Here is a 24790-nt window from a genome sequence, read left to right as displayed (position 1 = left end):
CGCTCCAGGGAAAACAGCCCTAGCGTATTCAGCCTGTCCGTATAGTTCAAATCCTCCAACCCTGACAACATCCTTGTAAATCTTTTCTGAACCCTTTCAAGTTTCACAACATCCTTCCGACAGGAGACCGGGATTGCACACAGTATTCTAAAAGTGGCCCAACCAATGTCCTGTACAGCTGCAACATGACCTCCCAACTCCTATACTCAATGCTTTGACCAATAAAGGAAAGTATGCCAAATGCTGCTTTCACTCCCCTATTTACCTTCGACTCCATTTTCAAGGAACAGGAATCTGCACTCCAAGGTCTTTGTTCAGCAGTCCTCCCTAGGACCTTACCCTTAAGTGTATAAGTCCTGCTATGATTTGTTTTTCCAAAGTATAGCATCTTGCATTTACCTAACTTAAGCTACATCTGCTATTTCTCAGAAATTGGTAAATGCGGTCCAAATCTCTGTGTTTGTTATGGAGCTCCAGCTTGAATGTCAGGCCTACAGGAATCCCCATGTATGTCTTTGTTTAGCCTGTCCTAGGATAGATGTATTGTCCCAGTTGAACTTGTGTCTCTCTTCGTCTGTGTGTATGGATATCAGTGGTAATTAGTTGGTGCTCATGTATCCTGGTGGCTAGCTTCCTGCCTGTTTGTCACAGTTCTTGTAGCGTATTTTGTATATGACGTTCATTCTGCTTGCTGTTGGTACAGGGTCCTTTTAAATTCATCTGGAGCCGTTTCCGTGCGGCGGTAGGTTTTTTGGGCTACCACAATGCCGAAGGGCTGAAGTAGTCTGGTCATCAGCCAAGTTGTCTTCGACATACGGTAGAGTGGCTAACGTCTCTGGACATGCTGTCTTCCTGTTTAGGTCTGTTGTGCAGGAATCAGCGGACTGCGTGTATCTGGTACCCATTGTTCCTGAATACATTGTATGGTGTTTTTCCTCTGCTTCTCATAGTTCCTGGGTGCTGCAATATGTTGTGGCTTGTTTAAATAATGTCCTGATGCAACTCCGTTTGTGGGTTTTGGGATGATTGCTTCTGTAGTTGAATATCTGGTCAGTGTATGCAGATAAAGAACATGTCTGATCGACCACTCTGAGACATTGAAAAAGCTGCCCTAGTACAACTTCAACCACAGGATGCGGATATAAACGTCTTCCTAGCAGCACTGGAATCCACTTGAAAGACAGTAGATTAACGGAAGGATCCCATCAGGGTATCAGACAGATAGTAGCACCAACGTTAAGCAGAAAGAAAGAAGGGAACATCCTCAACACACTGAAAAAGAAAACCCTGGAAGGACTCAAAATACTCCTACTGACAGACAAAGGGCGTATGAATGTCATCCTGAATAAAACACAGTACTGAAAAAGCAAGCACAATACTAACCGATATTGATAACTACCAACAGGTGGCTACGGACCTGACTCCACAGTTCAAAACTGCATTACAGCAAACCCTGAGGAAATTACACAAAGCAGGTGAAATTAACAAGGCAGACCCTCAAAGTATGAAAACACAAGGATCCAACACACTCTCTTTCTACGGATTACCAAAGGTACATAAAGAAGGGGCACCCCCTCAGATTCATAGTCTCACTTCCCAGCACACTGACATACAGACAAGCAAAGTAACTGCAATGCAACTGAAGCACCTAGTGGAGAAGACAACCCACTTCATCCACTCCATTTAGGAATTCCTTAACATCATCAAAGACACCAAGGCAGAGGACGACGAGGTCATGGTTTTCTTAGACGTGATGGCCTTATTCACGTCAAGAAACATCACCCTGGCCAAAGAAACACTGGCTTCACTGCTAGATGAACCAAGGACGCAAACAGCACCAATTCCATCAGCAAGGACAGCATCCTCAAACTAGGAGACCTGAGCCTCACAGCCCACCTCACCTTCAATGACAAGATCCACAAACAAATCAACAGGACAACTATGGGGATCACTAACAACAGGACGTCTAGCAGAAGCAGTTACGCAGAGGTTAGAATGAACAGCCCTTCCCACGATCCAGCCCAAGCTTTGGGTCCACTATGTAGATGATACCTTTGTCATCACGAACAAATTAGAAGAAATCAACAAACACACAAATAATATCCTTACTGGTATAAACTTCACCAAAGAGGATGAGAAATAATGACAGACTCTCTTTCTTGGATGTTACAGTATTACAAAAACTCAGTGGAGTGCTGCAGACCCGCATTTATAGGAAAGCCATACATACAGACCAGATACTCAACCACAGGAGCAATCATCCTAACACCCACAACTGAAGCTGCATCAAGACACTATTTATATGAGCCACAACACACCAGCACCTAAGAACTATGAGTAGCTGATGGAAAAACACCTATACAATGTATTCAGGAACAACAGGGACCCAATAAGCACAGTCTGTCAATTCCTGCACAACAGGCCTAAACAAGAAGTCACCTCCAGATGACAACCAGACTACTCTAGCCCAGAGGCATCATGGTAGACCACAAGCGTACCACTGCACTGAAACAGCTCCTGGTGAATTTAAAGAACCTTGTAGCAATACATCTGCTTAGCCTGTCCTAGGATAAAGTCATGCATGGGAACTCCTAGATGCCTGGCATTCAAACTGGAACGCCATTAACAAACATACAGATTTGGACCCCTTTTCCCAACCTCTCAAACAGAATCGGAAATGGTAACACCTACCACAGACTGAGACCGATAAATAGCAAGTGAGGCAGAATGCCAATGCTTTACCGGATGACTGTTGGTGTAACCTAGCACAGTGGCAAAACAGCTGAGAACAAATCTACCAGCTCACTAAGCAAACTTACAACCTGAGCTACAAATCTGCTCCAAAATCTCAAGCCCACATCCCTTGTTTGAATTTCTTTTGAAGTAGCGGATTGTGCTATTACTTTAGGATCCAGGTGAGCAGAATATATCTGAATTGTCTGTCTTAAAAACAAAAATGTGATGCTTACATGTGCCACTATACCACTTTCAAAATGAAATACTTAGTAGGGACCAGCAACTCCTCTCCCGAAAAAAAAATCGGTCAGAGATGGGGATGTTCACTGGTTGCACAGAGGTTACCATGACTTGAATGAGAATTGTAGCAGCTATAATAAATACTATGGCTCCAAGAGCAGGTCAGAAGCAAGGAATTTTGTGCTGAATAACTTACCTCCTGTCTCCTCAATGCCTATTAACTATCTACAAGGTGCAAGTCATGTGTGTAATGGATTACTCACCACTGGCCTGGATGAGTACAGCTCCAACAACACTGGAGAATTCAATTCAGGGCAAAGCAGCCCACCTGGTTGACAATCAATCCAACACTTTCTGCATTTACACTCTTCACCATCAACATGCAGTAGCAGCATTTTGCAGTGCATCTTGTAGATGGTTCGGTAATTCACCAAGGCTTCTTGGCAGCATCTTCCAAACGCAATGACCTCTACTCCCTGGAAGGCCAAAGGCAGAATAAGCATGGGAATATTGCCATCTCCAAATACTACTTCAAGCTGTACGTAATTCTGATTTAGGACTGTATTGCCGTTCCTTCATATTTGCTGATCAGGATCCTGGAGCTTGTTCTGAACAGTACTGTGGATGTCCTTATACTCCCAAGGATTACAATGGCTCAAAGAGGCTACTCCCCACAACCACTTTCAGGACAATTAGGAATGGGCAATAATCAGCCATATTCCATTAATGAGTAAGAAAATCCAGATATAATTACAGATTTTTTTTAATACCTGCCCTCCGCGGCACAATTTGTAAGTGTGGGGTTGTGTAGCCTGTCTGTCTGTGCAGCTTCATTGTTAGTTTTTGAAGGAAGCGCAGTTCTTTTGTCACTATTTCCTTTGCCTATGTTAATAACCTGAACCTGGCAAATCAACAAACTAGAGTAATGTTTTGACCATATTTTGATTTGATGAGCTTTGATCTTCACCTTTTTTTTTTCTTGTCTTTGTCAATGAAAATACTATTTGGTTTTAGAAGCTTGTCATTTTAAAATTTGCCAAAATTCTTAAAAATGTAAAAATTGCAATATGTCTGAAATGTTCTTTTAAAATTTGGTGATGTGTTAAACATAGTGTAGTTTATGGAAGGATCAGACTGTCTTAACAAACTGCAGTAGTGAAATAACCTTTCTGGAAGTATTGATTATCATAATGGGTTATGCTTAATTTATCTTCCTGCAAAATCAATGACATATATTTTTGTACAGGTTTGCAAACACTTTGCTAGTAAATGTTTTTTGAATATGTTGCAGAGAAACGTACTGTCCTCTGGTGTTGTGCCTCAAATATCTCTTATTATGGGTCCTTGTGCTGGTGGCGCTGTCTACTCACCTGCATTGACCGATTTCACATTTATGGTGAAGGTAAAGCAGAATGTAATTTAATTGCAAAAATTTGTTCCCTGTGCTATTAGTGGTCAATGTGGCATGACAAATAATTCTAGAATGCTTTTTCCATCCCTATAACTTTGGCAATAAAATAGGCTGACTGGGAGAGGAGCTGGGGAAAGTGGTAAGTGGAGGGATAAAGTGTCAAGTGGGCTGTGAGTAGGGTGGGGAGACAGCAAGACAGGGTGGAGTAGGAGAGGGCATATAGGCTGTAGGCGTGAAGCAGCGTGAGGTTTTGGGAGAGGGGGTCAATGGCTTAGGGAAGGGAGAAGAGGGTCTGCGTGGTGGGACGGGACGGGACAGGACAGACTGGGGATGAGGGCCTGGGTGAGGTGGTCGGTAGTGGAGGAAAGACTAGCACGTGGTGGGGTGAGGGTAGGGGAGAGCCTTTTGGGGTCTGCCGAGGTGGGATGGTAAGAGATTGAAGCATGACAGGCATAAGATGGGATGAAGGTATGAGAATAGGTCTCATGAGGGAGGGCAGAAGGTTTGGGGGTGGTGGGGGGCATAGGATTTGAAGTGATTTGAAACACAAAATGCCTACAGATCTTTACAGTGTAGGTGCTGGGGAATGCTTCCACTGACTCAGGAATCCAGGACTAGAGATCACAGATTTAGAATAGGGGATCAGCCATTTAGGGTTGAGATGAGCAGAAATACGACTGAAAGCATTGTGAATCTTGAGTTCTAAATCCCAGAGTTTTGTTCATTCAGTTATTCAAGAGGGAGATTGGTATCTTATTGAATACTGAGAGAATCAAGTACAATTAAATAGTTTAAGGTGTAGTTGAGGTAAAAGATCAATTGTGGTCTGAGTTAAAATGGAAGGAACATGAACGGGTCAAATGACTGACATGAACCAGTTAATATTATTGAAATTATCTGGTAATATACAGTCTTTGGTATTTTTGCATGATCTAATTAATCAACAAGATATCAAAGATATGGATAGCAACGCTGCTTTGAGAAAGGTGGGTAAGTTGCAGTCTCCTTTTGAGTATTGGCTTGTTATTGGATTACAAATGCATTATCTGAGGTTGTTGCTGGTTCTACTGATATGCATTGTGAGGTTCTTCTTATTTACCAACTCTCGATACAATTGACTTCCACAAATATTCATGTCTGCTGCAATTACTATTTGTTAGCGTTAAATTTTCATTTTACAATTTAAGTTCATTTTTTTATTGCTCTTGATTGAAACCCAAAGTATATTCTTTTAAACTAAATAAGATACGTGATAATACTAAGAGGTTCTGTTTTAGAATTTGCCACTCGCTATTTCTTTTTATCAGTTGCAATAATTAAATTAATGATAAGATTTTGTTTGATGTTGCAGGATACATCTTACTTGTTCATAACTGGTCCTGATGTTGTGAAATCTGTTACAAATGAAGATGTGACTCAGGAAGATCTGGGTGGTGCTAAAACACACACTGCAATTTCAGGTTAGATGGCATTTGTTTGGAGAATAAATATTTTTCAGTGTAAACTGCACTCTAGTGTGTCAGCCTGACTGGATGCTTTATATTTTGGACCTTAAAGATGCTGAATTGTTGACTGCCATTTGTCTAGCTCAGGTAAGTGTAGGACATCCTTTGTCATTTTGCTAGGTACAGTCCCTTTTCCATTCAGACCTTATTTCAGTTGGATTCAGATTTTGGTTTTAAGTTGATTAAAATATTCCAACAAATCTGACAGGAGGAGTGCACACCAAATAAAGCCCCACTACACCTGAACCATTTCAAAGGCCAATGTTCACGTGATCACCAAAAAAAAATTGTTTCTCTTCTTTACTGTAATTTAGAACGAAAGAGACATTCACCAGGTTTCTTTGGCAACCCCAAAAATAATTTGCTTATTAGAAACAAGGTTATACTTTAAAAACAAGTGGCCAAACTAGTTATCAACCGAGCTCTATCCTTCTTTTCTCAAACACACACACTCGCATGAATATATACGGGTCAAAACAACACCACTGCAGAGCAATTTTGAATGGCGTAGAAAGGAAAAAATCTTGTTGACCACACGCTCAAACTAAAGAATGAGTTGGGTTCTCACACTTGTTTACTTGCTCTAATCATGTTGCTGTCAACCACAAGTGATGGAAGACCTTCAGTTTGAGGAGCAGGTCAGTCAGACATGGGTCGTACGACTGAGTTAACGTGTCTGCTTTCAGATGGATTTCAGTGATGTTGATTCCTGGACTGTTCTTTGTTTCTCCAAAAATACTTCTGAGATATTTCTTCAACTGTTTGTTTAGGAATTATATTGTTACTGTCTTAGGAAAACATTTCCCCATTTTCTTTTTCTGGTTCACTCCAACTTCACATAAGCTTTCTTTACAAAGGGCAATTGTGGCAAACACAGTCCCCAGTTCTCTTGATTTTTGTGTTCCAAAAAGCCAACCTAGAAATTGTTCAAATTCTCAAAATCCACAAATTATATATTTGTTCCCAATGATGTACATTTGTTCAGTGGATAATGAACTTTCGGATATGATGTTAGATTATATAACGACAAATCAAAGATTATCTTTCACAGATTCGCAACGACTGTCTGGGAATGACTGAGACATAGTCCGGAAAAATAAATATTTTGTTCTATCTGGAAAAGCCTTGAAGATTTGACTATTTGGATGTATTGTGGATTTCCTGTTGGACAAGAAAGCATGAACCTGTCCCACACCATCATAATACAGCATTTATGACCCATCCGCAGCTATATACCTTTTGAAAAGGGGAAAGTATTCCACTAAGGAAAACTGGAAAATTCCTTTCAAGCTCAAGAGTGATCTACATTCTCCAGCAGGCGCCCTGTGATCTTAACTTCTACATGACATTTCACTGATATCCGCTCCACCCCACCCAGAAACTGTACATGTGAGCTGACAGCTTGTTCCTTTGGTCATCTATTCTGAGGAAAAGTGTTCCAGTTAATATCCAATCCATTGCTACCCCTGTTTAACTTGCAAGCAACCTATCCAGTTAAAATAATTTGTCCATCAAAGAGACAGCATGGTTCCTTCATTCTTTGGTAAACCCCAAAGTCAAGTCATTAATATATAGAAAACTAGTGTTTTATAAACTGGGAATTAATTTTGCTACATTTTTACAGCATTTGTATTCGCTGCTATTGATATTTAGCAGTGGATACATTTGGTACTTTTGTTTGCTTAAATCTTGACTTTTCAGCAGTAACCATGAATGTTTAGAGAAGAATAAACTGCATTTTCACATCTACATATATCCCTCAACACTTTCATTAAAGGTAACTTGCGATTTACCTGCAATGAATCTACTTACTAAGGAACCTCAGACAGTCAAGGACTGGAAGAATGATTGAAATGTTATTGAAAGTAGCAACCAAAATCAGACTTCTCCAGTAAGCAAACTAAGCCAAACTGGGCTTCTCTCTGATGGAGGAATCTGGCCAGCATTCCAACCAAGTGGGTTGTCTCTGGAAATGTCCAGGGTTCAATCCTTGTGTAATGTTCTTTGAAATTCTGCTACTGACTTGTTCTTGTGTTGGATTCTTGTACAGTTTTCTCTCTTTCAGGTTTGTAGTGTGACATTATTGATGACTCAGTAGATTCTTTCATCCCCAACATTGATTACATTTCTGGAGACCTTGAGTCTGTAGCTTGTCATCTTATCAAAAGTAGCTCCTTGTTATATCCTGGGTTAGCTGTCTGTTTCAAACATAGCTTTTTCTGCAATTAACTCCTTAAATTCTTCTGCAAGGCAATTCTTTACATTGTGGCAATAAAGTATCCATTTTATCAAGCTGGTGTCAAAGCAGTTTTGTTTATGTAATCCTGTCAAAACGTGGCAAATTGCTTTCAGTCTGTGAGTAACAGTGTGTCTCTACTCCTTTCATTTCAAAAGTTTATTCCAGAAAGAGTTATTAAAGTTGTAAAGTTTACATTGTCACATCGTCATTCTGTTCCCCATAGGTTGCACAATATGACATTTGACCTTTCTTTCTCAGAAGACCCTGAGATGTCCTCCCTGCCAAAATGACCCTCAAGAGTATTTCTAATATTAACCTTGAGCATCTTGTCTGTCCTGCAATCAATCTAATGGTCCGTAGTTACTTAAGTCTGCCATTATCAAAAATACTCCAAATTGGAACATTACATTAACATTTTTTTCAGTTAGTGTGCAGGTTCCTGACTTGTCGCTTTTAAAGATCTGGGCAAAGTATATAACACACGTCCATTTTAATTGTTTTCTGCCAGTCAAATGTATTTTAATAATTCTTCCTTCTAATTTATTCAATGTTGTACTGTTTACTGTTGTAAGTTGAGCATTATCTTTGTGTAAAAGCTGCTGTCAAATGCTGGGTTCGGTATCCCTGTCATATCCAATCCTTTCCAATCTACCTCAGATAATCTTACAATGGATCTTTGACTTTCAAAATAGTGAAAAAGACTTTTCTCATTATCAGAATTGTCATTAACAGCTTTTGCACCTACCTGTACATGGTAGATGTGTTTGTTTCCATTAGAATTATCCACTGAGAGAATATTATTTGTCATATTGGTCTTTACAATGTAAAACCGATATCAATGTCATATGTTTCTCAACATTAACAGATTGTGATTCTTAGATTGTTGATCAGTGAGATTGATGCAACGTCAACTTCATTCTGGCTTGTTGTAGCTGGGTGGGTGGTCTTTTTAGTAATAAATTGCTGAGTTACAGATAAACCTTGATGTTATTTGTCTATGTGCTGAAATTTTGAACCGTAAAAAAAACCCTAGTAAGTATTACAAATACTATGACAGACAACTTTGTTTCTGTAGCTGTGTGGTCTATCTTTAATTGCTATGCTTTAATAGTGTCCTTGATAAGCATGTTCCTGTAAGGCAGGGAGGAAGTGGATGAGTGAGGGAGCTGTGGTTTGCTAAGGAAGTTGAATCTCTTGTCAAGAGGAAGAAGGAGGCTTCTGTTCAGATGAGACTTTAACTCTCAAGTGCCCTAACTGAGCATTCAAGCTAGCCAGAAACGATCAAAAGAGAAAGCTAAGAAGAGCGAGGAGTGGACATGAGAAGTCATTGGCAGATAGAAAATTTAGGGGTTTCCTTGATCCTATCGGTATATCAGGAATAAAAGAGTGATGAGAGTAAGATTAGGGCCAATCAAGGATAGTAGTGGGAAGTTGCCATGGAGTCTGAGGAGGTAGGAGAAGCGCTAAATGAATGTTTCTCATCTGTATTCACACTGGAAAAAGACAATGTTGTCGAGGAGAATACTGACTAGATGGAATTGAGGTTCACAGGGAAGAAGTGTTAGCAATTCTGTAAAGTGTGAAAATGGATAAGTCCCTGAGGATGGATGGGATTTATCCTAGGATTCTCTGGGAAGCCAGAGGAGATTGCAGAGCCTTTGGCTTTCTCTTTGTCTTCATTGTCTACAGGAACAATGCCAGAAGACTGGAGGATAACAAATGTTGTTTGCTTGTTAAAGAAGGGGAGTAGCGACAGACCTGGTAATTATAGACCAGTGAGCTTTACTTTGGTCTGGGTAAAGTGTTGAGAAAGGTTATAATCACAGAGAGGAATAAATTAGGGACAATCACTGTTTTATGAAGGGTAGGTCATGCCTCACAAATCTTATTGAGTTCTTTGAGATGATGACCAAACAGGTGGATGAGGGTAAAGTGGTTGATGTGGTGCATATGGTGCTTGATAAGGTTCCCCACGGTAGGCTATTGCACAAAATATGGAGACATAAGATTGAGGGTCATTCTTGCGGTTTGGATCAGAATTTGGCTAGCTGAAAAACGACAGGGTGGTGGGCTGGTGGGAAACATTCATTCTGGAGTCCAGTTACTAGTGGTGTACCACATGGATCTGTTTTGGGTCCACTGCTGTTTGTCATTTTTATAAAAGGCCTGGATGAGGGTGTAGAAGGATGGTTTAGTAAACTGCGAATGACACTAAGGCCGGTGGAGTTGTGGACAGTACCGAAGGATGTTGCAGGTTACAGAGGGACATAGATAAGTTGCAGAGCTGAGAGGTGGCAAATGGAGTTTAATGCGGAAAAGTGTTAGATGATTCACTTTGGAAGGAGCAACTGGAATAAAGAGTACTGGGCTAATGGTAAGATTCTTGGCAGTGTAGATGAGCAGAGAGATCTGTGTTTATTTACATAGATCCCTGAAAGTTGCCACCCATGCTGTTAGGGTTGTTAAGAAGGCATATGATGTGTTAACTTTTATTGGTAGAGGGATTGAGTTTTGGAGCCATGAGGTCATATTGCAGCTGTAAAAAAAACTCTGGTGCAGCCACACTTGGAGTATTTCAGACAGTTCTGGGCACTGCATTATAGGAAGGATGTGGAAGCTTTGGAAAGGGTTCAGAGGAAATTTACCAGGATGTTACCAGGTGTGGAGGGAAGGCCTTATGAGGAAACGCTGAGGGCTTGAGGCTGTTTTTGTTGGAGAGAAGAAGGTTGAAAGGGGACTGAATTGAGACATAAGATTATCAGAGGGTTAGAGAGGGTGGATAGTGAGAGCCTTTTTCCTCAGTTGGCGATGACGAGAAGGAGGGAGACATAGCTTTAAATTGAGGGGTGATAGATATAGGACAGATGTCAGAGGTAGTTTCTTTACTCAGTAGTAGTGGTGTGGAATGCCCTGCCTGCAAATGTAGTAGACTTGCCAACTTTAAAGGGCATTTAAATGGTCATTGGATAAACATGGAAGAAAATGGAATAACGGAGGGGATAGATAGGCTTCATATGGGTTCCACAGATTGGCACAATATTGAGGGCCACAGGGCCTGTCCTGCTCTGTGACATTCTACCTTTATTGTAGTAATAAGTCTGTTTATGTTGCAGGTGTTGCACACAAGGCCTTTGAAAATGACATTGATGCCTTATTGAACTTGAGAGAATTTTTTAATTTTATACCTCTGAATAATAGAGATCCTGCTCCTATTAGAGAATGCCAGGATCCATGGTAAGTAAAAGAATCCAGTTTCACATGCTGTTATGTTCTTTGATATCAGGTTATGGAAGATTTAGTATTGTGTATTGGTTTATCAGTGATTTTGCAGCATTTAATTAGAGCAATTCCCCCACCCAATCCTCTGACACCCAAATATGAATTAGTTAATTTCTGATGGAGAATCTGCAAAATACCCTGTTGAGTATAAGCTAGTTCAAAACTGATACAGTGCATTGATCAGTTACACAGTTACAGTAGAAATATATCCTTTTGACAGACTTGGCAAATGTTGCCATCCACACAACTCTTATGATTTCCATATAGTATCTGTACATGGTGTATGCACATCCCATACTATTTCAATGAAGATTGCAGCTGTCACAATTCTAGGTGTCACCTTAAAAAGGAGGTCCTCCAGTGTAGAAATATCTGATTACTTCCGGTGTCATGAGATGGCGAGGGTAGGAAGAGGAGGATAGAACAATTGCATGCTTGGCTAAGCAGCTGGTGCAGGGGAGAAGGGTTCAGATTTTTGGATAATTGGAGTCTCTTTCAGTGTAGAATTGACCTGTACAAGGAGGGTGGATTGCACCTGAATTAGAAGGGGGTCTAATATAGTGGCAGAGAGATTTGCTAAAGCTGTGTGGGAGGAATTAAACTGGTGGTGGTAGTTTGGGAAGGCGGTGGAGGAGGAGGAAGGAGGGCAGGGAGCTAGAGATCAACCTGCGACTGGTACAATTGGGAGAAGGAGCAAATCAAACAGTCAGGGCAGGCAGGAAGGAACAAAGCAGGACTGATAAATTAAACTGCATTTATTTCAACGCAAGAGGCCAAACAGGGGAGGCACATGAACTCAGGACATGGGACTGGGATATCATAGCAATTATAGAGACTTGGCTCAGGGATGGACAGGACTGGCTGCTTAATGTTCCAGGATACAAATGCTATTGGAATGACAGAAGACAGGGCAAGAGACGAGGGAGTGTGGCCTTCCTGATAAGGGATAGTATTACAGCTGTACTAAGGGAGGATATTCCTGGGAGTACATCCAAGGAAGTTATTTGGGTGGAACTGAGAAATAAGAAAGGGATGATCACCTTATTGGGATTGTATTATAGACGACTCAATAGTCAGTGGAAAATTGAGAAACAAATTTGTGAGGAGATTTGTTATCTGTAAGAATGATAGGATGGTAATGGTAGAGAATTTTAACTTTGCAAACATAGATTCCTCTCTATCTAAACCCTTAATATTATAGCAGTCCAATCTAAGTGTGTACAAGAGAATTTTCTAATTTAATACGTGGATGCACCTACTAGAGTGCAAAACCTGACCGATTCCTGAAAAATAAGGCAGGGCAGGTGACTGAGGTGTCAGTGGGGGAGCACTTTGGGGCCAGCGACCATAATTCTATTAGTTTTAAAATAGTGATGGAAAAGGATAGACAGGATCTAAAAATTAAAGTTCTAAATTGGAGTAAGGCCAATTTTGACGGTATTAGGTAAGAACTTTCAAAAGTTGATTTTATATTTTATAATATAATCTATATAACTCATTAATTACACAATAGTTGTCATGTTTTGTATAAAACTGGAAGATGGAGCTGGTTGTCTGATTTCACTCCCCCTGACTTTTTGCCAGGGACTTGAAGGCACCTTTTAGCTTCCTTTCTATTGCACTAACTGGGATCACTAACTCAGCCCACGGGAAATGTTGGGCCTGTGTGGATTAGACGCAGAGCCAAACTGAATCTATTTCAATCTTTTATAAATTTTCCACATCTGACCATGTAATCTACATTTTTTTTATTTGCAAAATATCAATAATTTTGCTTTACTCCTAATCACATTTCACATTTCTCATTTTTCTCTTCATTGTAGTGTTTGCGCAAGCTTTCAGTTTGAATGCTGTTCACTCCTAATAGTGCTGCAAATTAATCTTTATACACAACATACTTTTAAAGAAATGTGAATAATTTGAAAACTATTCAAGATCTACACCTATTCTTTTGAAAAGGCAGTTTGCTAAATATCACTTGAACTGATGTTTTTAACACTGAGTCAGAGTCACAAAAGTGTACAGCACAGAAACAGACCCTTTGGTCCAACCCGTCCATGCTGACGAGATATCCCAACCCAATCTAGTCTCACCTGCCAGCACCCAGCCCATATCCTTCCAAACCCTTCCTATTCATATACCCATCCAAATGCCTTTTAAATATTGCAATTGTACTAGCCTCCACCACTTCCTCTGGCAGCTCATTCCATACACGTTCCACCCTCTGCCTGAAAATGTTGCCCCTTAGGTCTCTTTTATATCTTTTCCCTCTCACCCTAAACCTATGCCCTTTAGTACTTGACTCCCCCCACCAAAGGGAAAAGACTTTGCCTATTTATTCCTATCCATGCCCCTCATAATTTTATAAACATCTATAAGGTCACCCTTTAGACTCCAACGCTCCAGGGAAAACAGCCCCAGCCTATTCAACCTCTCCCGATAGCTCAAATCTTCCAACCCTGGCAACATCCTTGTAAATCTTTTCTGAACCCTTGCAAGCTTCACAACATCTTTCCAATAGGAAGGAGACCAGAATTACGCACAATATTCCAACAGTGGCCTAACCAATGTCCTGTACATCTGCAACATGACCTCCCAACCCCTGTACTTCATACTCTGAGCAATACAGACAGCATACCAAACACTGCCTTCACTATCCTATCTACCTGTGATTCTATTTTCAAGAACCTGAACTCAGACGTCTTTGTTCAGCAACACCCACGCTGCCCTTACCATTAAGCGTATGAATCTTGCTAAGATTTGCTTTCCCAAAATGTAGCACCTCACATTTACCTAAATTAAAGTCCATCTGCCACTTCTCAGCCCATTGCCCATCAGATCTAGATGTCGTTGTAATGTGAGGTAACCTTCTTTGCTGTCCACTACACCTCCAATTTTGGTATCATCTGCAAACTCACTAGCTATACCTCTTATGCTCACATCCAAATCATTTATATAAATGACAAAAAGTAGTGGACCCACCACCGATCCTTGTGGCACTCCACTGGTGACAGGCCTCCAGTCTGAAAAACAACCCTCCACCACCACCCTTTATCTTTTACCTTTGAGCCAGTTCTGTATCCAAATGGCTAGTTCCCCCTGTATTCCATGAGATCTAACCTCGCTAACCAGTCTCCTGTGGGGAAACTTGTTGAACGTCTTACTGAAGTCCATATACGTCACATCTATCGCTCTGCCCTCATCAATCCTCTTTGTTACTTCTTCAAAAGTCTCAGTCAAGTTTGTGAGACATGTTCTCCCACACACAAAGCCGTACTGACTATCCCTAATCAGTCCTTGCCTTTCCAAATACATGTACATCCTGGCCCTCAGGATTCCCTCCAACAACTTGCTCACCACCGACATCAGGCTCACTGGTTTACAGCTCCCTGGCTTGTCCTTATCACCTTCCTTAAACAGTGGCACCATGTTAGCCAACCTCCAGTCTTCTGGCACCTCACCTGTGACTATCAATGGTACAAATATCTCAGCAAGAGGCCCAGCAATCACTTCTCTAGCTTCCCACAGAGTTCTTGGGTACACCTGATCAGGTCCTGGGGACTTATTCAGCTTTGTGTTTCAAGACATCCAGCACTTCCTCCTCTGTAATATGGACATTTTTCAATATGTCACCATCTATTTTTCCTACATTCTATATCTTCCATGTCCTTTTCCACAGTAAATACTGATGCAAAATACTCGTTTAGTATCTTCCCCCATCTCCTACGGCTCCACACAAAGGCCGCCTTGCTGATCTTGGAGGGGCCCTATTCTCTTCCTAGTTACCATTTTGTCCTTAACGTATTTATGAAAACTCTTTGAATTCTCCTTAATGCTATTTTGTTGCTGACAGTGGAATTAGTGTCTTGAGTATTAACTCTTCATTTGTTATTCATTTTATACTCATTTATTATGTGTTCTGAAATAGATCTGTCTAGAACGTAGAGGGTTTAATTTTTCAGCATTTTGACATATTGAAAATATTGTAATTAAGTTCACAGCTTTTGAGGAACTGATTTGGTTCATGGTGAAAGGTTGCCCCCTAGTGTTTGCTGGGAAAAATATTCTTTGGTGTCTGATGTTTGGGAACAATGGCATCTAGTGGCCATTGAGTTATAAACATTTACCAGGTTGTGGCTGAATGTTTTGTTAACATTTATTGACAAATAATTATTTTTGTAACCTTTAGGTTCTATTGATAAAAGAAATATAAATTTTTTGGAAATTTTTACTGTTCATAACAGCTCTTGCATTTTTATAGGTGATGTTGGAGGACACTTTAGATACGTGTCATACAGATTTACAAGTATAGTATTACCTCTGCCATCAACTGTCAACTTATGGAACAAATTAGGCTTCATCAGTAGAGGCAGAGTACAAGAGAAAGGAAGTTATGATGAACACTGATTAAACCTCAGCTGGAGTATTGTGTACAGTCTGGGTGACACACTATAGGAAGGATGTGAAAGCATCAAAGAGAGCAGAAGAGGTTTTTGGGAATTGTTTCAGGGATGAGACGTTTCTGTTATGAGGAACAGTTAGAGAAGTTGCAATTATTTTGCTTGCAGCAGAGGAGTTTTTCAAAATTGAGGGGCCTGAACCGATTGGATAGGGCAAAACTGTTCTTAAATAGATCAAGAACCAGAGGGCACAATTTTAGTGTTTTGTAAAACAAGCAAACGTGAGGTGAGAAAATACACAGTCACTAATGAGGGTATGGAATGCAGTATATGAGATCATACTGGAGGCAAGTTCAGTTGAGGCATTCGAGGGGGTATTGGATAATTATTTAAATAGAAACAGTGTGCTTACAGGGAAAAAGCAGGAGATTAACACTGTATCTGGACCAGCTTGCTGAGCATTTAATATAATGGGCTAAAGGACTCCCTTCTGCTCTCTGACAATACTGCGATTGTTTACCTTAGTAAATACATTCGGATTTAAAGCTTGTTGCAGTGTTAGCCCAAAAATATCACTGGTTAAAACATCCAATAGCCACCATGTTACTGAGGTGATATAAGGGCTGATGACTAAAAGCTTAGCCAAAAAGGTTTGTTTTTAAGGAGTATCTTAAAGGAAGAAAGAGAAGTGGGACATCTAAAGCTTACAGTGAAGACAGCTTAGAAGCTGTGGCTACTGATTAAAATTGGGGATTCTGGGAAGGCCGGAGTTTCAGTAGTTTGTGGAGGAGAGATGTCATGGAGGGATTTGAAAACCAGGATGAGGAATTAAAAATGTAGGTGTTGTTTGACTGGGATCCAGTGCTGATCAGCAAGCACTCTGTTGGTAGGTGAACAGAGCTTCATGCAAATATGGACATGGGTAGCTGTAGTTTGGATGACCTTAAGTTTGTAAGTCGGGAAACCAACCAGAATTGTGTTGGAATAATACAACACATATGCTGAGAGTAACGAAAGATGACAAGTTTGAGATGGAAATGGATGGTTTTATTTATTACACAGGTTGAGCTGTTATGCAAAACCTTTTAGTGGAATTTGAATTTGAGAGAAATGGACAATCTTTAATAAAAATAACTCTTCCTACTCTGTAGTGAATTTAACCTTGTCTGATGGGTTTTGTCCGCGATTTCTTTCTTTGGTCTAGTTTCAATGGTATTAGGACTGTGTCTTATGGGCATACATTTGGGAGCAGGGTTAGTTGCTTGATGCTGGGACCTCTGACACTTTCTCAGGAGCAAGTCCTGCTCTAGAGAACTGTTGACCAATAAAATAACTGGCAGCTAATGGGATAACCATCACCTTTCTAAAAATAAGTTTGCACATCCCCATAGCCTGTTTTATTCCCGTCACTGAAAACATGGTAGGACAATGCCAAATGCTAAGGAATTACTGCTATTTTTGATTCTGTTAGAGTCCCAAAGAGATACATCAGCTTCTCTCTGAATTCCTTGACGCCCTTTGACAGGCTTGCCTCGAGACCGTCACGCTGCGTGCAGCGAACCCATTTTTTGCTATGCACTCTCTTGTCAAACATTGTTCAGTCCACTTGCTGGAGACTAACTTTGGTAATTATCTTGCTGTCCAACTTGTACTCCTGCTGACCTTGTGAACTCGGCAAGTGAATCAGTTATTACTACCCTTCAACGTTTCTTCCTCCAGAATGTCTTTCCACTTGTGAACAAGTCCCTTACCATACATGAATTTAATGTGGGCAATTCCTACAACATTGTGCCTTTAACAGAAACATTGCTGAGGGCTGATGACACTTTTCTCCTCAATGAAGCCTCCACATCTGGTTATATTTTTGCCCACTTGCTCTGCCATGATTGTCAGTGTTTGTGTGATACTTATAATCAGATCACACCATGGCCTGACCCCTTCTTCACCCGTGTTACCTGTCTTTCAAAATCATTATTCTGTCTTGTCCTTCTGAGGATGTTTTTATGCTTTCCCCCTCAGCTCTGCACTGAACAACTTCTCATCACGTATCCTGTCCTTTGAGTTCACTGCCCTCTTCTACCTAAAAGCTCTCCCAACATTGCTATTATTATTGTAATAAGCACAGTTAAAACCACTCTGATCACTTCCTTGTATCAATTATTCATCATCCGTTGCCCCCTTCGATTACCTCTCTTCATCCCTGTTGGAAGCTATCCACAAATCACTTAAACTGCATTTTCAAAAAGTCACTTGTTGTCCATTAGCCAGAACATTCTGGAACTACTGGTTTACTCTATTACCCCCTCATTCCATCTTTGATGACCTAGTCCCCAGTAAAACCATTATGCTCTACTTGTTTTTCTTGGTCCAGCTCTCCCTTCCAATCCATTAAAGTCACATAGACTTTTATAGATATGGCGGACAATTATTGAGGTATTAAATCTGGCTGGTCCACAAAGTCCTCTTCATGGAACAAATTCATCTCAACATACCTTGATACTGTCCTGTCCTCTCCTCCTCCCCCACCCCACCCCGGCCTGCCACAGGAACTTCCCACATACTCCACCTCCTCCAAGACTTTCGTTTCCCCAACCTCCAGTGCCTCATCTTCACCATGAAACATTCAGTCCCTATACACCTTCGTCGGCCATGACGAGGACCTCCAAACCCTCCGATTCTTCCTCTCCTGGCGTCCCCATCAGTACTTCTCCACTGACGCTCATTAGTTTGGCTGAACTGGTCCTCATCTTCAATAATTTCTCCTTGGGATTCTCGGACCTCCTCTTGCTGAAAGGGGTAGCCATGAGCACCAGCTATGCCTGTCTCTTTGTTGGTTACGTTGAACAGGTCATCTTCTACAGTTACACTGGTACCATTCCCCACCTTTTGCCTCCGGTACATTGATGACTGTATCGTCGCCACTTCACGCTCCCACAAGGAGGTTGAACAGTTCATCAACTTCACCAACATATTCAACACGACCAAAAGTTCACCCAGACCATGTCAGATACCTCCCTCCCTGTCCTGGACCTCTCCATCATCAATGGTGACTGACTCAACACAGACATCTTCTACAAATCCACTGACTCTCACAGGTACGTGGACTACACCTCCCCCCTTATTGTCAAACCACTCCACCCCTATCTGCTTTCCGTAAAGACCGTTCCCTACGCAGCTACCTTAATCAGGATTCAGGCTTAAGCCTGAAATGTCAATTCTCGTCCTTGGACACTGTCTGACCGGCTGCGCTTTTCCAGCACCACACTCTCGACTCTGATTTCCAGCATCTGCAGTCCTCACTTTCTCCTGACTGTAAGACAGGTTTGATAGTGGTGCTGTGTAATGTGATAATCAGAAAGGTGAATCATTGAGGCATAAGTAGTTAATAGTTTACAACATAGATAAATGGTTGAGATTTTTTTACAAAAATAAAACTTTTACTTTTGTCCTTTTGCTCATATAGTGACCGGCTGGTACCCAGTCTGGATACAGTGGTTCCAATGGAATCCACAAAAGCATATGATATGTTGGAAATCGTCAGTGCGGTAAGATGTTTGATTTCAATTTCTCAGTACTCCATAAAACAACATTAATGCTCAAAAGTCAGCACAATTATTTGCTGGAGAGATTACATTTTGTCAGATAGCTTCCATACTGAGAGAGGGGTGTTCCCAGTTATTAGAACTCATACCCATTAGATAATTGTGGTACCTTAGATGAATAACTTAATTCTGAAAGCTTTCAAATCTGGTTTTGCAGTGGGTGCACTTCATAAAACAGGAGTTGGCTTTATTTACAGTGGAGAGTGGGTCTTTGAGCCTGTTATGTGTTTTGTAGATCGTGGCTGATCTGCATTCAAATTGATCAACTTACCATGTTTTTGAAAACATTAATTTTTTCCTAATAATGAAGAAAAATTAAGCTAGTCTTACTGAGGGACTTTTTCTCCACTGGTGTCAGTCAGTTGTACTTCCTGACATCATTGCTGAACAAAAGCAAAATACTGTGGTGCTGGAGAAACTCTGAAGATTTACCAGCATCCATGGAGATAGAAACAGAGGTAATGTTTGAGTTCAGTATGACTTCTGAATCGTAAAATCTATCAAAGCATTTCTTGCAACAAAGAAACACATTGGCAGTAGTTTATGGCATCAACAACATGCACTGAAGTAATTTTCCTTCCTGAATAGCACTTTCTAAACCCATGATTACTGGCTCCCAGACAAACACCATTCTGATTTAGAACTACACCATTATTCTATCACTGTCAGAAGTAACAAAGAAGATTGCTGAGGGCAGAGCAGTAGATGTGATCTATATGGACTTTAGTAAGGCGTCTGACAAGGTTCCCCAAGGGAGACTGATTAGCAAGGTTAGATCTCATGGAATACAGGGAGAACTAGCCATTTGGATACAGAACTGGCTCAGAGGGTGGTAGTGGAGGGTTGTTTTTCAGACTGGAGGCCTGTGACCAATGGAGTGCCACAAGGATCAGTGCTGGGCCCTCTACTTTTTATCATTTACATAAATGATTTGGATGCGAGCACAAGAGGTACAGTTAGTAAGTTTGCAGATTACATCAAAATTGGAGGTGAAGTGGACAGCAAAGAAGGTTACCTCAGATTACAATAGGATCTGGACCAGATGGGCCAATGGGCTGAGAAGTGACAGATGGAGTTAAATTCAGATAAATGTGAGGTGCTGCATTTTGGGAAAGCAAATCTTAGCAGGACTTGTACACTCCTTGGTAAGGTCCTAGCAAGTGTTGCTGAACAAAGAGACCTTGGAGTGCAGGTTCATTGCTCCTTGAAAGTGGAGTTTCAGGTAATATAGTGAAGGTGGCGTTTGGTATGCTTTCCTTTATTGGTCAGAGTAGGTTGGTAGTTCATGTTGTGGCTATACTGGACATTGGCTAGGCCACTGTTGGAATATTGCGGGCAATTCTGGTCTCCTTCCTATCAGAAAGATGTCATGAAACTTGAAAGGGTTCAGAAAAGATTTATATGGATGTTGCCATGGTTGGAGGATCTAAGCTACAGGGAGAGGCTGGACAGGCTGGGGTTGTTTTCCCTGGAGCATCGGAGGCTGAGGGGTGACCTTAGAGGTTTACAAAATTATGAGAGGCATAGATAGGATAAATAGGCAAAATCTTTTCCCTGGGGTCAGAACTAGAGGGCATAGGTTTAGGGTGAGAGGGGAAAGATATAAAAGAGACCTAAGGGACAACTTTTTCACGCAGAGGGTGGTACGTGTATGGAATGAGCTGCCAGAGGATGTGGTGGAGGCTGGTACAATTGCAACATTTAAGAGGCATTTGGATGGATATATGAATAGGAAGGGTTTGGAGGGATATGGGCCGGGTGCTGGCAGGTGGGACGAGATTGGGTTGGGATATCTGGTTGGCATGGACGGGTTAGACTAAAGGGTCTGTTTCCATGCTGTATATCTCTATGACTCTATAACTACCTCTGCAACACAGAGGGGTGTACCTACACAGATGAACTGCAGCATTTAATAAAGTGTCTCTCTACTAACTTCACAAGCCTTTTTAAAACTTAACTATAAATGCTGATGCTCCATGAACATATGTTTAAATATTCTTTGTTCCTGTTAAGTACTTCAGTTTGATTAACCCTTTAATCTTTTGTATTCAAGGGAATATAATTGTACTATAATCAACATGTCCTCATCATTTAACCTGGGCAGATGTGCAAAGTATAGTAAATAAGATTAATGAGCTGCGGGCTTAAGTAGCTGTTTGGGATTATGAAAGAGGGAGGGATGGACATTTAATATTTGTAGCAGTAATGTATTTTGTATGTGTATAGGAGGATTAAAGGAAGGGTTGACATTGGATGTGTTGATCAGAAACAAAGTAGTAAAAAAGGCATTGTGTATTACAGATTCAAAAACTCACTTTGGTTGTACCATTGGCCACCAAATAGTATAACAGAATCACACCATTGTTATGGTCGATCGTGTTTAAATTGGCTCAACTTCTAGGAGAACAGTCCTAAGTTCTCTCTCTTATCTATCTTCATAACGAAGCTTTTCATCCTTGGAACCATTCTTGCCAATGTCTTCTGTACTTTTTCCAATGTGCTCACATCCTTTCCGAAGTGTGATTCCTACACCTGTACACAAACTGAGGTCTGTACCTAAACAAGAGACAAAAATAGAAATTGCTGCAAAAGCTTAGTAGCTCTGGCAGTATCTGTGGAGAGAAATTAGTTAATGTTTCTGGTCAAGTGACCCGTCCTCAGCTGGCCTTGTCTTATACAAATTCCTGCTCTAGTTCTCTATTTCCCTGTTAATAACACCTAGGATGTTGTATGCTTTATTAGCTGCTCTCTCCACTTGTCCTACCGTCTTTAATGACTTATGCACATATACACCCTCTATCTTCTAAAGATCCTTTAGAACGTCTCCATTTTGTTTCTGTCAAAATGTATTACCTCGTACTTCTCTGTATCGAATTTCATCTGCTCCCTATCTGCCCACTTCATCAACTTGTCATTGTTCTTTTAAAGTACTAAATTGTCCTCCTTGCAGTTTACAAAGCTTCCAAGTTTTGTATTGTCTGCCCATTTTAAAACTCTTCCTTCTACTTCAAAGTCTGATAATAATTTGGTAGTGCAGAACTTGAGTATTGCTGAAAAAAGGTGTGTCAAAGCATTTCATCATGTATACTCATCGGAACATTTCACAAAAATGCTGGCTCAAGTCAAAAACAACATTTATATCATATTAAGGGAGCAGCAGCTGTGGAAGGGTTGCTACAAAATCCAAGAGATCTGCCTTGACTGCATCTGCTATTGTATGTGGTCTAGATGGTGTTTAATCATACTTGTCTGCGACTATATTTATCACCATGTTAATGCTGAACATTGGAGTGAAAGTTGTCTGTATACACTAAAGAATGTCTCCGTTTTCTTGGACTGTGTAGTAAAGTTCATTTTCTTTGTTCAAAATTGTTGAATCTCATGGCTTTACTATTTTAGTGAGTATTTTACTGGAATGGTCATTTCTTCAAGTTTAAATAAAAATAAAAAGTTACTGATCCTGAACTAGATCATCACATATTTGATCTCATTAGGATCACAATGAAAGGAATGGTGGGGCCATAAAAGTGATGTTATGGAGGCAGAGGATATAGCTGAAGTATTAAGTGAGTACTTTGTACCGGTCTTTTTTTGAGCAGACTATTCTGGCAATGTTCCGGTAAATAGGAAAATTGAGTTCAATTTTTAAAAAATTGGTGCAAGTATTTTAGACTCAGTTTGACAGGGTGAAATAGAAATTGAGTGAAAGAAGTAAGGATGTTAATTGTAGAGGTTCTGGTCACAATCTTTCAATCATCATTGGACATGAGAATGGAGACAGAGGCTTGGAGGATTGCAATATTATAGCTCAGTTTAAATAAAGTCAAAAGAACTAAATTTAACAACCACATGCCTACAAGAGCAGGATGATATCCAGGCTCTGGTTGACAGATGGTAAGTAACATTCACACCACACAAATGCCATACAATGAATATCTCTAACAAGAGAAAATCTATCCACCACCTCTTGACATTCAGTGGCATTACTATTGCTGAATCTCCAACTATCAATGTCCTAGGGGTTATCATTTACCACAAACTGACGAGGACTAGCCATGTAAATACTTTGGTTACAAAAGCAAGTCAGAAGCTAGGAATCCTGCAGGAAGTATCTCCCCTCCTGACTCCCCAGAATCTGTCAACTTGCTGCATGATGCAAGACAAAAGTACTTTCCACTTGTCTGAATGATTGTAGCCCCAATAGCACTCTCTAAACCTGACACCATAAAAGACAAAGCAGCCCGCTTGATTGACAGTCTGCCTATTAGCTTGAACATTCACTCCATCCAAAACCAACACTCAATTTCAGCAGTGTATTTACAAGATGCACTGAAGAGATTTACCCAAGATTCTGAGACAGCACCTTCCAAACTCATGACCACTACCGTCTATAGGGACAAGGATAACTAATACACGGGAACGTCACTATCTGAACGTTTTTCTCCGAGCCACGCCCCAGTATATTGCTGTAGCTTCAGTGTTGCTGGGTCGCAATCTTAGGACTCCCTTTCTTTTGGCATCAAAATGGACTTCAGGGGTTCAAGAAGGCAGCTAACCACTACTGTTTCAAAGGCAACAAAGGTTGTGCAATAAATGCTGGCCTAGTCAGTGACATCCACATTCCATAAATAAATAAGGTTAGCAATAAAAGAAAGCTTTGCAGTAACAATGTAAAAGAAAATGAATTGGTATTTGCAAAAGTTGAAGCTTAAAAAATGAAAGCTGTTGCAGATTTGTCAAAGGCAAATCATTTTTAATTATCTTGATAGAATTGCTTAATCACTCAAGAGCTAATGAGTTACATGATTCATGTACATGTGAACTTTGAAAAGATGTGATTAAACGCCACACAATAGACTGGTTAACGAAAATGAAGCCTGTTACATTCAGGAAGCAGTTGCTAAGTGGTTATGAAATTGGCTTGGGACAAAATGCAGGGTAAGAGTTAACAATTGCTTTTCTGAAGGGGAGTGTGCACTGGTGTTCCCTGGTGGGTTAGTGCTGGGACCACTGGCCCTTTTTGATGTGTGTTAATTAACTGAGCATAAATTTTCAAGTTTGCGTATGTTATGAAATTCAGAAATGTAGTGAGGAAGGTAGCAAAACTTCAAAAAGACAGACCTAACAGTGAAAGGGCAGATATGTAGCAGATGAAATTTATTGCGCATGTATAAAGTAATGAATTTTGTCATGAAGTATGCAAAACTATGTGTAGAGTTTTGATTGACAATGGAGTTAAAGATTAATCATGTTATTGAATGAAAATAAGTAGCGTTTTTTCATAAAGGCAGCACAAGCATGATGGCTTAATAGTTTCCTTTTATGATGGATTATTTGGAATTTGTCAATCTAATGAACCTACTGTGCACCTTCCAAAG

At 40.5% G+C, this 24790-nt stretch overlaps 1 protein-coding gene across 1 annotated transcript in view; it reads left to right on the top strand.

Annotated features, from left to right (window-relative positions):
* The window catches only part of pccb (propionyl-CoA carboxylase subunit beta), a 57289-nt gene that overhangs the window by 21682 nt on the left and 10817 nt on the right, over positions 1-24790 (top strand). Inside the window, exons 6-9 of the mRNA XM_060834905.1 lie at positions 4268-4378; positions 5739-5847; positions 11245-11365; positions 19274-19355. Coding sequence (XP_060690888.1) covers positions 4268-4378; positions 5739-5847; positions 11245-11365; positions 19274-19355 — 423 coding nt within the window. The remainder of the gene's footprint in view (positions 1-4267; positions 4379-5738; positions 5848-11244; positions 11366-19273; positions 19356-24790) is intronic.

Source organism: Hemiscyllium ocellatum, chromosome 13 (assembly GCF_020745735.1).
Source record: "Hemiscyllium ocellatum isolate sHemOce1 chromosome 13, sHemOce1.pat.X.cur, whole genome shotgun sequence".
In the NCBI taxonomy this organism is placed as follows: Eukaryota; Metazoa; Chordata; class Chondrichthyes; order Orectolobiformes; family Hemiscylliidae; genus Hemiscyllium; species Hemiscyllium ocellatum.
The sequence above is the reverse complement of the archived record's forward strand: the minus strand, read 5'-3'. Positions and strand labels throughout refer to the sequence as shown.